Genomic DNA, 16260 nt, shown 5'->3' with positions numbered 1-16260 from the left:
AATATGTATTCCAATGTTAAGCAAACGATTTAAGATGAACTTCTTGCAATATTTTAATCTGTAAATGAGCAATTTGGTGTTTGAAAATGTCATAATTCAACCGTAAACGTACTGCTTATTTTTCTCACACAATTTTGTATTGTTAAAGGTTTGCTTAACACATCCATTGATGGTTAAAAAAAGTATAATCGCTCCCTTAATCACACGAATCCCAAATTCTAACGATCAATACTTTATCAACATACCCAATCGTAATCTTCATCTTTCTTTCGATTCTCGAACAACATGTGCCATACGAACTGTCACTGTCACAAATTCCATGTTGCTTTTTTCTACATCAAATTCAAAACAATTCCAATTAAAAAATGTTAAAAGACGAATTTTCTCCACTTTATTTATTTAATTTTAAAGATAACTTAAAAGAAAATGGTAAATATAAACATAAACAGTGAAAACCATAAATTCATAACATGAATCCTTTCTTAGATTTCCCAGAACCAGAACTGAAAGAAATCTGGTCATGCAAATTTGATTTGGATAAATTCGAAAGGATTCTCCACAATTTCCTAAAATCCAACGATGAAACGTTAGATGATGATGTAAAAAAGGATTTCCTTGCTGCTATTTCATTAGTTCTGGTATTTGTCCAAAATAATTTCACAGGATCATTTGAAAATTTGGATAAATTCAAAGAAATTGTAAAGAAAACGTTTCCAAACGATTTCGAAGCTACAAAGAAATTGATGGTAAATGGAGAGGAAATCAATTTGAATGTACAAATTCCAGAGTTTCTTCACGTAGCAGAGGAGCTCCTCAAGCGAGTTTTACCTAAATATCCCAATTCACTTGTGGGTTTGTCGAATTTTGTTTGACTTTCATGCAGATTTAATGATTTTTATCCTGTTTTTTTATTTTAAGATCGTAAATTGGTGGAAACTTCGTGTCATTTGTATTCATCAAAACATCCTCGATGATCTTACGAGTGATTTGTATGAAGAACTCAAGAAGACATGTGAATTTCTCCTTGAACATGGAAGCACGTTGAATGACACTGAATTGGAAGCTTTGCTGTACCTCGAGATCTCTTATGGCTACTTGCTCTTCCATCGGACGCAGAAGTGTGAAGATGTCCTGAACAAATTGTGTTCTATGCTAGATGTTGAGCTTAATGTCGAAGGTGAGCTCTTGAATTAAACAAGAATACACTTGATTATAGTCTTTCATCCTCTGTTATTTCTTTATCCAGGTCTCCTTGGGCTCAGAACGAAATTCCAGCAAAAGGCCCTGCCTCAGCTTTGTCTCAAAGTCAAACAAAACAAAGAGCTAAATGTGCCTTCATCTTCAGACTCCAATGGCTCAACTAATCTACCCAAATTACTAAAGTTGGACGATGACACAAGGCTTGAGAAGATCCGTTTCCTCAATGTGGAAGATAATAATGTAATGTCCCTTCCAAGCATGCTGCAAGCAGTTGTTTTAGCCAAAGTGTAAGTCTACAAAGCTTTGTCACACTTAGATTTCCTCTTAATGTATTCTTGTTTTTTTCTATTTTTAGAAAATATGTTAAGCGTTCCCAGCCCACTGACCGTCTAGCTGAAGAAGAAATCGAACCCTACCTCAATACACTGCTCTATCAAGACCACGGTCCACTAGCAGTACGTTTGGCTACGCTCCTCTTGAACATCACTCAGGAATGCAAACAAAATCGAACTGTCGAAAGAAGTCTCAAGCAGTGTGAAGAAGTGGTGAATTTGATCAATGGCACCACGTATTCCCTTCCCGAGAGACTGTCATATGGCTTTGCGTCCTTTATTCTCCCCAAATGGGAAGTCCAGAAGCAGTTGGGTGAATTGATGGTGAGTCTGGGTATGACCAAGTCAGCTCTGGATCTATATCTTCAAATTCAAGCCTGGGAGAAGGTCATTGAGTGCTATACAAAGCTTGACTTGCGCCACAAAGCCGCAGAAATTGTCCGTCAAGAGTTGGAGAAGAAACCCACAGTCCTTCTGTATTGTCTTCTGGGTGATGCCACCGACGACGTCAAGTGCTACGAGACTGCATGGGAATTCAGTAAGCATACCAGTGCCAAAGCACAAGCTCACTGGGGTAGCTATTTCTTTGCCCGCAAAGAGTACGACAAGGCATTGCCACATTTTGAGAAATCCGTCGAGATAAACTCGTTGCAGGAACGAATATGGCTGCGATTAGGCTATTCAGCGATAACTCTGGAGAAATGGGAAATCGCTGTTCATGCTTACATAACTTACACCCATCTGGAGCCTCTGGGCTATGAGTCATGGAATAATCTTGCAAAAGCGCTCATAAAGTTGGGAGACAAGAAACGAGCCCATAGAGTCCTTGGGGAGTCCCTTAAGTGCAACTATCAGAATTGGAAAGTCTGGGAAAACTTTATGTTGGTCAGTGTGGATACGGGTAACTTTGAGGACGCCATAAATGCCTACAATCGCTTGAGTGAATTGAAAGATCGATACATGGATCTGGAGGTTCTATCGATTGTCATGACAGCCATAGCCAAGGACACCCCCGACGCCCAAGGCAGATCAACACAACGATTGGTGAAGAAAGCAAATACCTTGTTAGGACACCAGTGTGTCAAGTTTGGTGCTGAGTCGAAATTGTGGGAGTTATCTGCACTCTTAGCTGCAACGCCTTTGAATAAGGCCCAGAAACTTCAACGAGCCTATCGAGCCTATACCCAGAAGGACCTCGCATGGGCCAGCAAACAACCGTCATCCATGAAAGTCCTTCAACTCTGCAAGGATTTGAGTGAGCATAGTTTGGAAGCTGTCGACAAGCACGACGATTCAGAAAAATCTAGTGTGAACTCGCAACTGTCTTCGGCCCGATTAAGTGCGCAGGCTTGCATAAGATCGGTGGAGAAGGACATGGAAAAGTGGGATGAGAATGAGAAAGTCTTAGCTGAGCTGAAGGCTTTGTTTGAAAAACTAACAGAAGTTCTTAAAGAACGAATGAAATAAAGTTTTTTTTTATACATACTTTAAAGACTTTGTGATTTTATTGGATGAGGTCAGGATGATTGGGGTCATATTGGTTTTCTGGCAGGTTTGGACGCTTAAACATGATATTTTTCACGAAATTCCGTTCTTAACTTGAAAAAATCATTGCTATTGCTTTGAGGTTATAAATAGATTAGGAATTAAGTAGAACACCTTTGAATTACCAATTTCGCTTTTAGAACTCTTCTTGATTTTAAAACAGTCTATCACCCATCTCATCCCTCTACAAATCGCCATTTTGTCTGGAAACTTATTATTAGAATAATCTAAGACATAAGACAAAAACCCATCAGAAAAGCAAAGTTTCCATATCATATTTACTGTTTTGAATTTTAAGTTAAAAAAAAGAAACCTTTTGACATCAACTGAGAAATTTAAAAGCATTAACGAACTTTTTCATTTTAAGTCCTTATTGAATAATTTACAGCCATAAAATAAATTTTGTAAGACATAATCTGTTATAATTCTCCTCCATGTCACCTAAAACCTAGACCTAGAGCAAGTTACACGTGCATGGAACAAGTCAACTTGTGCACTAATATGTACACAGCTTGAATAGGGATTCTTTTCAAAAAATTGTGACATCTCTCAGTGGGTTCTGAGAAATCCTGGTTAGTTATGCATATTTTGTTGCTTCCTTCTTGTTTCTTCTCCAGATGGTGTAGGTTGTAGTATGGCACAGCACAGCAGGGAAGCTTCTTACTATGATGAATCCTTTAAATCACATTTTGTTGTTTCTTCGTAGATCCACGTGGCTTGTGTGTGCGTCAGTGTTTTTGTGTTTGTAGGAGGTGGGATAAAGTAACTTGCTGGCAATTACCTTGAGTTGCCCTTTTGAGAGCTTTTCCAAGGGACAAGGTCATGGATTGTGTGTATATACTGCCTACAACAGAGAGAGAGAGTGTTTGTGTTTTTGTCTTCGCAACCCTCTTAACTTTCAATGCCACATAAAGGTGACGGAGTGATGGTAGGTAGGTGGATAGGTAAGGTACATAAGTTTGTCTTATGATAACTTTTTGTATGTAAGTGATTCTGGGTTTTGTTTTATAAAGGGTGATGTTAATATTCTATCATATCATAGTAACTCGTGTTGACTATGACCATGAAAGTGTTGTCATTGTCATCGTCGTCGGCGCTGGAGACCACACAATTTTGATTAGCTTTATAAATTTGTTGCACATGCAACACAAAGTATACAAACTCTGGTCTTGTTTGTAGAAATTAATTTATATTATGTAGACATGTTGTGAGCTCCCTTGTGGTTTTGTCATGGGACATAAAATATTATATGCATTTTTTCAAGCTTAAACCGATGGATTCATTAAAAAGCTTATAGCAACAGGTCTGTACAAAATATTAAGGAAAAGTTTTCACTTTAAATTCATACACATGAATTTGATATCCTTTTTCTTTTGTCACTTATTGCGTTTTTATTTGGCAATTCGGTACGTTAAATGGTATCCGGATACCTTTTTGTTAGTGTTTTACGTGTACAAGATGGGCTGATACAAGATAGTTAGATACAATATGAAGGTGTGTAGAAAATAAATAAATCAGAGAGTAATAAAGTTCAGCTTTCAGTTAAATAAAAAAACATGATGAACTGTCAATTTGACAGAAGTATACAAGACTATCGCTGCGTTCAATCTCAGACAGATAGACTTTTTGTATTTGTTGGAAACAAAAAGATACAAAATGTTAGTTGAAGTTGTATTTGAGGATGATCTGTACATAATAGACAATGAAGAAGTTATTTGCCTCCGAATTTTAGAAGGTAGTTATCAAGGGCGGATCCAGACTTTTAATCAGGGGGGAGGGGGTGGGGTTTCACGCGCTTAACATATAGACGTGTTTTTCCTTACCGCTTAAAAATTTTCTTTAAAGGAGGTTAATAAAATTTAAATAACATTATGTGCAACTTAACCTTAAATATACACATTTCAAGGACTAAGGTGACAACTTTAGTTATTAAATTATTTTAGAACGCTATTGTCCAGCAAGGTATAGTCTAACTATTTAATTTAGTAGGCTTTCTTCATATGAAAGCATTCTAAGATTCTAACAGTTTTGTAAATATGCCATATTTAAGAGTAAAACACAATATTTTAGAGGGTTTTTATTGCTTTCATGGAGAAATGTACAAAATTGTGTTAAAAAACTACAAAAATTCTAAAACCCAGAAAATGAGAAAGAATCTGATATCAAGAATTTTCTGTTTTTTTTACGTAGTTTTTTTCGGACTCAATTTTTGGAAATCTATTATTACAATCGCTTTCAGTATTCGTAGATTGGAGCTGATGCTTGAAAATATTTTGATCTTAAAGAAGTCAACAAAGCTTTAAAATGGTAGAGAGAAAAATGTTTGGTTCTTGAACTTTCGTGTGGCAGTCACAAATTACACGTTACAGAATCTCTTTTCACTTCAGTTCAGCTTTTATATTAATAGATATGAAACGTGCATGGTGTTTTTCAATTTGACAAAAGTGACACTCTTGCTGTTTTTGGGACATTTATATTCTTGAAATTCGTGTTTATATCTCAGTTCTAGAACATCTAAAGCAATTAACTTTAAAATGTAGATTTCTTTAATTTGTTAAGACCTTAAAAGTTGTAAAATCAATTTTGAAAGAAAAATGTTGCCCGGCTGCAATACCTCGAAAATACATTTTTCTCAAAAATTTAAATGCCATAAAAAAAATAATGACATTTTCGAACATCAAAAATCATCATCAATTTGAAAATTTGACCATCGACAAGAGCTTGCATTGAAAGACAAGATTATTGAAATCTTTTGATAAAGTTCTTGAGAAAATTTGAAAACAAAATAACGGTTTTATGAGGGGTACTCTTCTGGAGCAATACCAACAAAATATGTTTTTTTAGTAGAAATAAGAACAAAATTAGAAAAAGTTCTAAAAAAATCTATCGGTTCATTTCTGAAAAAATTCGAATTTTCGAATTTACACACGATATTTGCTGCTGTTATTTTTAGTATTAAAAAATGAAAAATAAAAAAACGCCTCAGTTTCAATCTTCACAGTGGTTTAGGCCTTAGGGGCCAGGACAGACAGACAGACGGATGGAATGGGGAAACCCACTTTTTTTGACTTTTCTAACATTGTAATGTCATGTTTCGAATTTTTTTACGAATGCTATAGTTGCCATAAACACACATAGTTCCTATGTGTCAGAAGTAAAAATCACTTCAGTGTTCACTATTTATGTACATACAAAAAATATGATGGAATTGAACGCTAGTTTCAGGAATTTAAAGGCAACTTAATACAAAATTGAAGATCTCTTATTCAAGCTTTCTTCTTAAAAATCTGAATATTTGCTCTATTTCTTGGAAACAAGCTTTATGAAAATAATTTAAAGCATTAATTAAGTTAAACAAATATTAAATATTTTTGAAAGAATGACAGCAAACCACTTTTTGGTGAATGTCGTTAAACTACTAACAAATCTTTACTAATACAACTTAACTATATAAGCTTTATGGCTCATATGACCCCCCTCCCCTAGATCGTCCATTGGTAAAAATTTGATTATTTTGTGCTACATTTTTGGATTAGGGCTGAATGTCAGATTCATATTATGTTATGTATACTTTCTGCAACAAAGTTTAAAAAGTAAAATACAAATTTTGTTTCCATACACAAAAAATATATAATTCAAAATATAATAGGGGTCATATCCAATAACTCAATACGATTAGTTTTGAATAGAAATGAATTCCCAAAAAAATACAAACAAGTTATCTCCCATGAGGGGGGAGGGGGGTATGAACCTTACGACCCCCCTCTGGATCCGCCATTGGTTGTTATGATCTATTTTTTTAAACTTCAAAATTTACTATTTTTCTTCTCGTTTTGTAGATGACCAATTTGCTAGGTCTTACATCCAGTCTAGTGTCCAGCATTCTGAAGTTGCAGATCGTCATCCTGTTCTAAAGGTAGAACAAAATACAGGTATGTAAATATATATTATTTTTGTGGAAATAAATAAATCTAACTTTTTTCTTTGTATATATAAAAGCAGACAGAGGCTGACAGCTTGTGGGGCTACTAGCAAATAAGGTAGCTGAACGGAAAGATAAGTTATTCTTTCAGATGATTAAAAACCCCAAAGAAGAACCACTCTATTTCCTTTTTTTAAGGTTGGGAACATAAATCCATTCTGCTCTTCTTGGAGGAGTGCAGAAAGAGAAAGGACCAGCTCCGAGACCTACAAACCCGGCGAAGAACAATTTTTCAAGAAATTACAAACGTTCTTGAAAAACACGGGTCAATTTTTGATGAGAAGGAATCAGAAATAAAATTAAAAAAACATGAAAAAGCGCTACAACTTTGTACATATATATATTTTAAATATACATACATATATTTAAAGCGCTACAAAATTATTATAGACAGTAACAATAACGTCGACTGGTCGAGGAAAATGAATTGGCCATACTTTGAGATGATGGTTGAAATTTGCCTCAACGAGGCACAAGTTATTGACACCGAAACAATAAGTTCCCTTGAGCCATCCTCTTGGGTCTATCCGAGTTTGCCCTCGACCTCATCTTCGGTTGAGAGCCCTAGTCTACACTCAAGAAAAAAAAAAGCAGTGGAATGTCTGATTTTAAATTCATCATCGTCTGACGAATCAGTTGAGTTATCCATTTAATGCTTTATCTTACAACAATTTTGAACAGCTGAAAGTTGTTTTTATTTGTATTTTTTAACTTCCCATAAGAAGTTGTTGTAATCGGTCCAGTTTGTCCAATTGAAAATTTTACATTTTTCGCCGTTTCAAGGTTCCTAAAGTCGAAATGATAATAACAATTTGAAGCGCGAAACTGGAGACATCTAGCTAGGGACTGAGCTAGATGGAGAAGTTTGTTGGGATAGGCTCTATTTCGCACAGCACTGTAGAGCCACCTTAAGTAAATAAGTAAGAAAGTAAAGTGGAAATAAAAGATTTTTAGAGAGATGTCTGTGCGTTCATATGTCCGTACGTTTGCGACGTTTTTTTCGTCGTCTATAGCTTAAGAAACAGTAGAGATATCAACTTCAAATTAATTTTCTTATGCAAATAATGAAACAGACAAATGGAAAAAGGACTTTCTAAAAATGTTTTGGGTGTTTTTTTTTTACCATAGCAATTTAAAAAAAAAACATTTTGGTTAACACTAAATATTTCACAAACCAATAATGCGTAAAACTTGATTGAAATTTTATATTATTTATCGTAACGTATAATAAGTATATTTTTGAAAAAAATCCAATTAACGTTTTTTTATACATACAAAAAAACTGAAAAAAAAAATTTGTCGCCTCGAAAATCTTACGAGCAAAAAATTAGTTTATCTCCAAAACAATTTCGTTCAACGAAGAATAACGTTTTTAACATCTGATAAAGGTTTGAGAAAAACCGAATTCACAGTTTTTTTCTATAAAAAATAAAAACCTAAAAAAATATTACTCAAAGTTGGTAAAAATTGGTTTTCGACTCAAATATCTTTTAAACAATATTAGATTATGGCTCTCAACCAATTTTATCTTATAAGAAATATTGTTTTCAATATTCGGTAAAATTTTGAGAAAAATCAAATTGTCAGTTTTTTTTACAAAAAATGCAAAACCTACAAAAAATTTACAAAAGTTGGTAAAAATTGATTTTTGACTCAAATATCTTTTCAGAACTTTGAAAAATTGGATTCAATCAATCAATTTCATTCCTCCAATTTATATTTGTTTATAAATATAAGAAATAAATATTTTAAGGAAATGCTACTAAAATTGGTAAAAATTGGCTTTCGACTAAAAATCTCATAAGCATAAATAGATTTTGAAATCGAACTATTTCATTATATGCAAAATATTGTTGGTTTTTTTAAAAAAAATTAAGATTAACTCAACTGACAACTTTTTTAACCCAACACGAAAACCTACAAAATTTTAAGCAAGACAAATCAACAGATATGATGGGAAGTGTTTAGTCCATACTAGGAAGAGATATTGATTCCGGAAAAGAAAAACAGAATATGAACAAATTTAAAACTATAAATATGAGTTGATTTATTTTATCATGCCCTGTAGTTAAAAAAGAAAATATGCACTCGCAAAAAACCAAATGTCAAAAACTGTATATAGTGAAATATCAGGCATGATCTAACAGACTTTGGTAAATTATAATGTTTTTCAAGTAGTGGTTACTTTCTTACTTAAGGTTGGCGCTACAATCCGGGGTGGACCTGGGCCTGGGAGTCAGCTCGGTCCCTAGCTAGCTGTCTCCAGTTTCGCAAGCCAAGTTGGTTGAGGTCTTCACCCACCTGCGTGCTCTACCTGAGTCGCGGTCTTCCTCTACTGCGCCGTCCCTCGGGATTGGAATCGAAAACCTTTCGGGCTGTAGCGTTGATGTCCATTCGCTTTACATGACCTAGCCATCTAATACGTTGGGCTTTAATTCTGTTAACTAGGTCAGTGTCACTGTACAGCCCGAGGACATAATATGTATATCATTCCCTATAATGTACAACTTTGCTAAAAAGTATTTTCTGTATGTATGTGTCTGTCAAAATGTTATATTTACTTCTCTCATCCTACAAAAATTTTTAAAATAAAAAAAATTATGTGGCACAACTAGTAAAGGGTGTCCCAAAATTAACGCAAGATTTGAATTTGCCGCCATTTGTGCAGTGAAGTGTTGGCAACCCTGAAAAAAAGCAATTTGACAGCTAACAGTATAGGGTTATTAAAAATAGAGCGTTACACGATAGAACAACGTGTCTTTATTATTAAAGAATATTTCAAAAATAGTGAAAGCTTGGCCCCTGATTTTTCGAGCAAAATCATCCTAATCGATGAAGCACATTTTCATCTTGATGGCTTTGTCAATCCCCAAAATTGCCGCATTTGGGGTTCGGAGAACCCACATGAGATTGTCGAAAAACAAATGCATCCACAACGCGTGACTGTATGGTGTGGATTATGGACTGGAGGCATAATTGGGCCATATTTTTTTGAAAATGATGCTGGTCAAGCAGTGACTGTTACTGGTGCTCGATATCACGACATGATTACACAGTTCTTTCTGCCAAAATTGGATGATATTGATGAGTCCAATATGTGGTTTCAACAAGACGGTGCCACATGTCATACAGCCCGTGAAACAATTCAGTTACTGCATGAGACATTTCCAGGTCGTGTACTCTCTCGTTTCGGTGATCAAAATTGGCCTCCTAGATCGTGTGATTTAACACCATTAGACTTCTTTTTATGGGGTTATTTGAAATCACAAGTCCCACCACCCGTGCATTAAAGGAGGAGATTCAACGCTGCATCAACAAAATTCAGCCACATTTATGCAGAATGGTCATGGAAAATTTCAACAAAAGAGTGTGCATGTGCATGTAAAGCCGTGGAGGCCATTTGTCCGATGTGTTATACCATACATAACCCTATCCTATGTACTTTACGAGTCAATAAAAATATAACTATCAAAAGACTAAAAACGGCGTTTTCTATTTAATTCAAATCTTGCGTTAATTTTGGGACACCCTTTACCTAGCGACTTACATCTTTTAACCATTTCGCCTGTGTGCGACTAATGTTGGGGATTGTGGAGACCTATGAGATCAGATTTAGAGTTTAACTAAAACCTTAGAATGCCTTTTGATCATAAAAATATATTTTAATTTTTTAAATTAAACATTTAAATTTAAAAATCCAATACTTCTCTGACTTTGAACTTGTCATCAATAAAAACATCAAAAGTAATATATTTACTATAAAAGAAAATTATTTTTTTTAAGCTCAACTACAAAGAAAATCACCCACATACGCCCCAGTAACCCAATAGAATAAACTAACCCTCATTCAAAACTCCACTTCTAGCAAATTAAAAGCAATTGTCTAATCTAAAATGTTAAAAGTTTGAAACTCAATGACCTAAATGTGTGTGTCCTCATTTTTACTGTACCTTCCTGCCACCACTAAATCCTTTAGCCAATAATCGTCCAATTTTTTTAACCTTGTCCTTCAGTTTTGTAAAGCTGTCAATCGAAACAACTGCTACTGTTGCTGGTTGCTATTGATATGTTTGGAGTACGACTGACGATGACGACGACGAAAACGAAAAGGTGAGTTTGATGGTGTATGAAGATGTTAAATTGTATGTAGTCCCAGATGCCTCTAAAAATGGAAACAACGTATCATTCTCTTAACAATAACTTCCAAATACAAAAAAAAATTCCATGATATGTCAGTTGGCAATTTGAATTTGCCTTGAGACAGATTTTTCAATTATTTTAAATGTGTTTGTATGGGTGTGTGTGTATGTGTGTATTTGGTATACCTTTTATATGAAATGAGGCTAGGTATATAGTCCAAGACCTTGACACACGGAGTGATAATTGAGGGCATTTATTTACATATGTACATATTTATATAGACGTGTATATATAGAAAGGTATAGGTAAGTGTCCTTAGGATGAAGTCCAATATCATAGTCACGCATATATTTGAGTAGGTATATGTGTACAAAGCTATTTTCAATTATGAACAAACCCACGCGACATGACCCTCAAGTAAGGTATCGCATGTCCTTATTCCACAAGTCAATTAATAACCAGTGATGTTATTCGAATGTTATTAATAATAAATTATGTCACTTGCATCAAAATTAGTTTTACGTTTTTCAAAAGACTATACTTCTACTTTCAAAATGCCCTAATCAAATACAGTACAACGCGCATTAGGCAATTAAACATAATAGAAAAAACCTTTGTCTGTTTTTTGATAATTTCAGCTTAAGAAAAACTTGTTCAACATCATTCAACACCGTGGGTAAAGTGAACGTTTTAGTGAATTAGTCAACAGTATTATTGATCCTTAACCGTTTAAATATAATACAAGCGTAATACCTAAGCCCTTTGCAATGTTCGACGTAATTTGAAGTTAGCTTTTTCATCTTACCTACTTTACAAGTCTCTTTCGAAATGGAGGAAACGGCGTTTTGCCAAGATTGTTCCTAAAATACGTCAATCCTATTTCTTCTCTAACTATCATTCAATTACACTTACCACACATCTCTCCTATCCAAGGCCACGAAAACTCCTATTTTCTTAATGCTTTTTGGCTGAATAGCTACATACGTAAGCAGAATTGTCGATTTTGGAGTGATCATCGGCCAGAAGCATTGCAAGAGCTACCAATCCAGAAAAAGTCACAGTTTGGTGCGGTTTAGGGGCTGGTGGCATCATTGGACCGTACAACTTCAAAGATGATGGGAATCGTAACGTAACTGTAAATGGTGAGCTCATGTCTATACAGACAAGCCCGACATTGACAACATTGAAGCATTTATTCGTGAGATAGCGGCCGAAATGTTTAAAAGAGTATGCCAAAGTTGGTCTAAGCGGATGGACAATTTGAGGCGCAATCAAGGTCAACATTTGCATGAAATAATCTTTAAACATTATTAGAGTATGATAGCTCATTGAATTCTGATCTTGACAGATTTTTCCATGAGGATTCAAATACCGACTAGGGCATCAAAACCTGAATACTATCTTCTATCGCAAAAGCATAACTTTTCCCTTAATGTCGCTATCCATGGATGGCACTTGTATCGAGAAGAGACTGAATAAAGTTTTTAGTTCTAGGTGTGTGCATCATAAACCATGTCTTTTGTGGAGTAATTACTTATTTGAAGTCACAATTTCCAAAAATGGTACTAAGTGTTTAAGTTTAAGCAATTTTGTATCCCATCTGGTATGTCTATAATTTATAAAGCCATTTTTCGTCCAAAACACTATTCCCTTATTTGAAAATATGATCAATGTACTAAGGACTATCGACCGCATTTTAAACGAGAGCTTTCGAAGTTCTCTGCCGCCAACACAATGTATCGAAAACCAGTGGCAACATTGCCAAGATGCAATCAGAGAAGCCGCCTCTGATGAGGAATGCATAAAAGGACGAGAGCTGCTCATGAGCTCTATGAGCAGAAGAGGCGAGAGGAACGCCGACTTCTCAAAAGGAAAAAGAGAGGGCATGAGAAGCGTGCGGTCGAAGATGTTGAGAGGTTTAAAAGCAGGAATCAAGTTCGAAAGTTTTATGAACAGGTGAAACGAAATTCACAGGTACATAAACCTAGAACCGAAGGCTGTAAAGACGAAAGTGGAAACATCATAGTGGAACCGCAATCAATGCTGAGGATATGGAAGGACCACTTCTGCAGACTGTATAACGGCGACGACGAACTGAATTCCGCTGTCAGGCAGGATGATCCATTCATCATAGACGACGAAAGCCAACAATCCCGTCCTCCCGACTTAGACGAAGTAAAGATTGACAGCGGATGGCTTGAATGCCGAGCTCTTTAAAGCAGCTGGAGATAAGTTGGTTAGGAGTATGCACTAACTTATCTGTAAGATATGGTCGGAAGAAAGCATGCCCGATGAATGGAACCTCAGTATTGTTTGCCCAATCCTGAAAAAAGGAGACCCTCTAAACTGCACCAACTATAGAGGAATCAGTCTACTTAAAATCGCCTATAAAATCTTCTCTGCCGTAATATGTGAACGTCTAAAGCCCATCGTCAACAACCTGATAGGTCCTTGTCAGTATGGTTTTAGACCAGGAAAGTCCAAAGTTGATCAAATATTCACATTACGGAAGATCCTGGAAAAAAACCCAAGAACACCAAATCGACACCCACCATCTTTTCATCGATTTCAAGACGGCATATGACAGCAGGGACGAGATGTATAGAGCCATGTCTAGTTTTGGCATCCCTGCTAAACTCATCCGTTTGTGCAGGATGACCATGGAGAATTCACGCTGTTCCATAAAGGTTGGAAACAACTTAACAGAACCTTTCGATGTCAAAAAAGGTTTTAGACAAGGTGATGCGCTGTCATGTGATTTTTTTAACATCGTGCTTAAAAGAATAGTGCAGAGCCCACACGTCAACACTAGAGGCACTATCTTTCTTTCTCAAGGACTTCGTCTACCTAGGCTCCGCTGTAGACGCAGAAAACAACACTAAGAAACAAGACTAAGAAATCAATTGAGTGGTAAAGTCCTCTCTCGAGGGAGCAAAGTGTTGCTATATAAGACCCTTATCATCCCCGTTCTGCTATACGGTGCAGAAGCATGGACTATGACAAAAGCGGATGAAAGCACCTTGAGTCGCTTCGAGAGAAAAGTTCTTCGTGTGATCTACGGTCCCGTATGCATCGAAGGGGAGTGGAGGAGAAGATGGAACGACGAGCTGTACGGGCGTAACAGCGACGTAGACTTAGCCAGAAGGGTAAAAGTCCAACGACTAAGATGGCTGGGTCACGTAGAGCTCATGGAAACCTATAATCCGGCCCGGAAAGTCTTCGAATCCGCATCACAGGACAGCGCAGTAGAGGAAGACCGCGGATCAGGTGGGGCGCACAAGTGGAAGGTGACCTCACCCAACTTGGAGCGCGAAACTGGAGACATATAGCTAGGGACCGAGCTAGATGGAGAAGTTTGTTGGGTGAGGCCCTAGTTCACAAAGGACTGTAACGCTACCTTAACTAAGTAAGTAAGCTTTGGAAATAATAGAAGATAGTTATGTCTAGCAAACGTTTTAACTCTCAAACAAAATGTTCAAACCTGTCATTTTCTGTATTAAATTTTTGTATAATCAGTGGTGTAAAGCGAAAAAGCCCATTGAATTTCTGCCCTTAAAAAGTTGAACCGTGATAGTCTCGTATTTACGAGAGCCTATCAATGAAATCTTGCAGTGTAAATACTGAGATTTATTCTTTGGCCGTACTACGAGAATGTGGAAGGTATTACCACCTTTGTCTTTTGCTGCTGTTGTAATTGTCAACACAGCTCACTCCGTGTAGCTGGCTAATAAAAATAACCTTTTAAAACTATTATTATTGTTAAACAAAATTTCCTCTATCGAACGTATTATACAATTTTCTTGAATGTTTTCATTTATACTTAATATTTCACCTCTAAATTGATTTCTGGAATCCACTTAAATGAAATGTATGTGTATTTCATTCAAATTCCACTTAAATGAAAAAAAATGCGAGGATTTTGCTATTTCTCTTAAAAGGGTTTTACGGTAGCTTTCGAAACCCCTTTAAATAAATACCTTTATCGTATCAGCCAGTTTAAGAACGTAAAGTTAATTTAAAAAAAAAAAAATGTCATCAACTGTGTATTGTTCCACCAGAAACGATATCAATTATTCTGAATAACGTCCCTGACCTAGTATCTACTTCCACTGTGTTATTCTAAAATTTCTGTGAGCATATCGGCATTCGACACACACTGAACTACCTTCACTTCATATACTCAATGAATCCAAAGCTTTAAAGTCCTACGAGAGCAGACAGAGAAACAAGTAGTGCATGAGTATATTCCATATCCTTTTGTCCAAAGCATTTTCCCCATCGCTCGTTCGTCGAAGGACAAGGACAGTCTCATTGAATGGCATTGTACCTACAAACAGTCATCCATAAAATTATACCGAAAAAAGAAAACTCAAATTCAAATTCTAGTGCGGTGTGTTTGGGTTGTGTATTCGAGCGAGTGGGCGCCCTGGATCCTTGTCCTCGTCCTGAAAATGACACTGAACTTTTCATCACAATTATTATCACAAATTGTGACTTTGTTAGTAGGTTAGGTATACTCGTTCGTATGTATGTATGTAGGTTGTGTGTAAGGTACAAGTGAACTGCGCAAAAAGGAATTATTAAGGATAATTTTTTTTTCATTTTGTTTTGTTTGAAAAGGACTCTTTCTTAGAACTGTTTGGAGAACCATTTGTTGTTGCTATTGTCGGATTTATACCATGTCAAGGAATTTGAATTTTTTTCTATATGTTCACACTTTGTCCTCCGACATGCCCGCCTGTGCCCTCGTATTTAATTCAGCTTTTAGAGTGTTTTCTTGTTTGATTTTTTTTTTCTGTAAGGACACACCAAACATTGGGGTGGACAGAAAGGAGATTGGTTTAACCAGAGAGAGATTCGATATATGAACGAAAAAATAATATTTGAGAAGCTTTCACCTCGTTCCACTAATAATAATAATAATAAAAATAATATTTTTTCGAGGTTAAAATTAGTTCTGATGATGGGAGCAGAGCATGGATGGTTGATTCTATTTAAATTATGTATGTTTTTTTATGAATTAATGGTTGACGAAGAAATAGACACACACACTCATAGACA

General features: G+C 35.8%; 1 protein-coding gene across 1 annotated transcript; it reads left to right on the top strand.

Moving 5' to 3' along the window:
- The first annotated feature begins 275 nt into the window (after positions 1 to 275).
- On the top strand, positions 276 to 3024 carry LOC129941478 (tetratricopeptide repeat protein 27). Its single transcript, XM_056050115.1, has 5 exons — positions 276 to 429; positions 487 to 848; positions 919 to 1177; positions 1247 to 1487; positions 1556 to 3024. Exons 1-5 carry the CDS (start codon positions 366 to 368, stop codon positions 2997 to 2999), a joined length of 2370 nt encoding a protein of 789 aa, XP_055906090.1. The 5' UTR covers positions 276 to 365; the 3' UTR covers positions 3000 to 3024.
- The last annotated feature ends 13236 nt before the right edge of the window (positions 3025 to 16260 follow it).

The sequence above is a fragment of the Eupeodes corollae genome, chromosome 1, assembly GCF_945859685.1.
Source record: "Eupeodes corollae chromosome 1, idEupCoro1.1, whole genome shotgun sequence".
NCBI classification, from domain to species: domain Eukaryota; kingdom Metazoa; phylum Arthropoda; class Insecta; order Diptera; family Syrphidae; genus Eupeodes; species Eupeodes corollae.
Note: the sequence above shows the minus strand (reverse complement) of the source record. Positions and strands in the feature narration are given on the sequence as shown.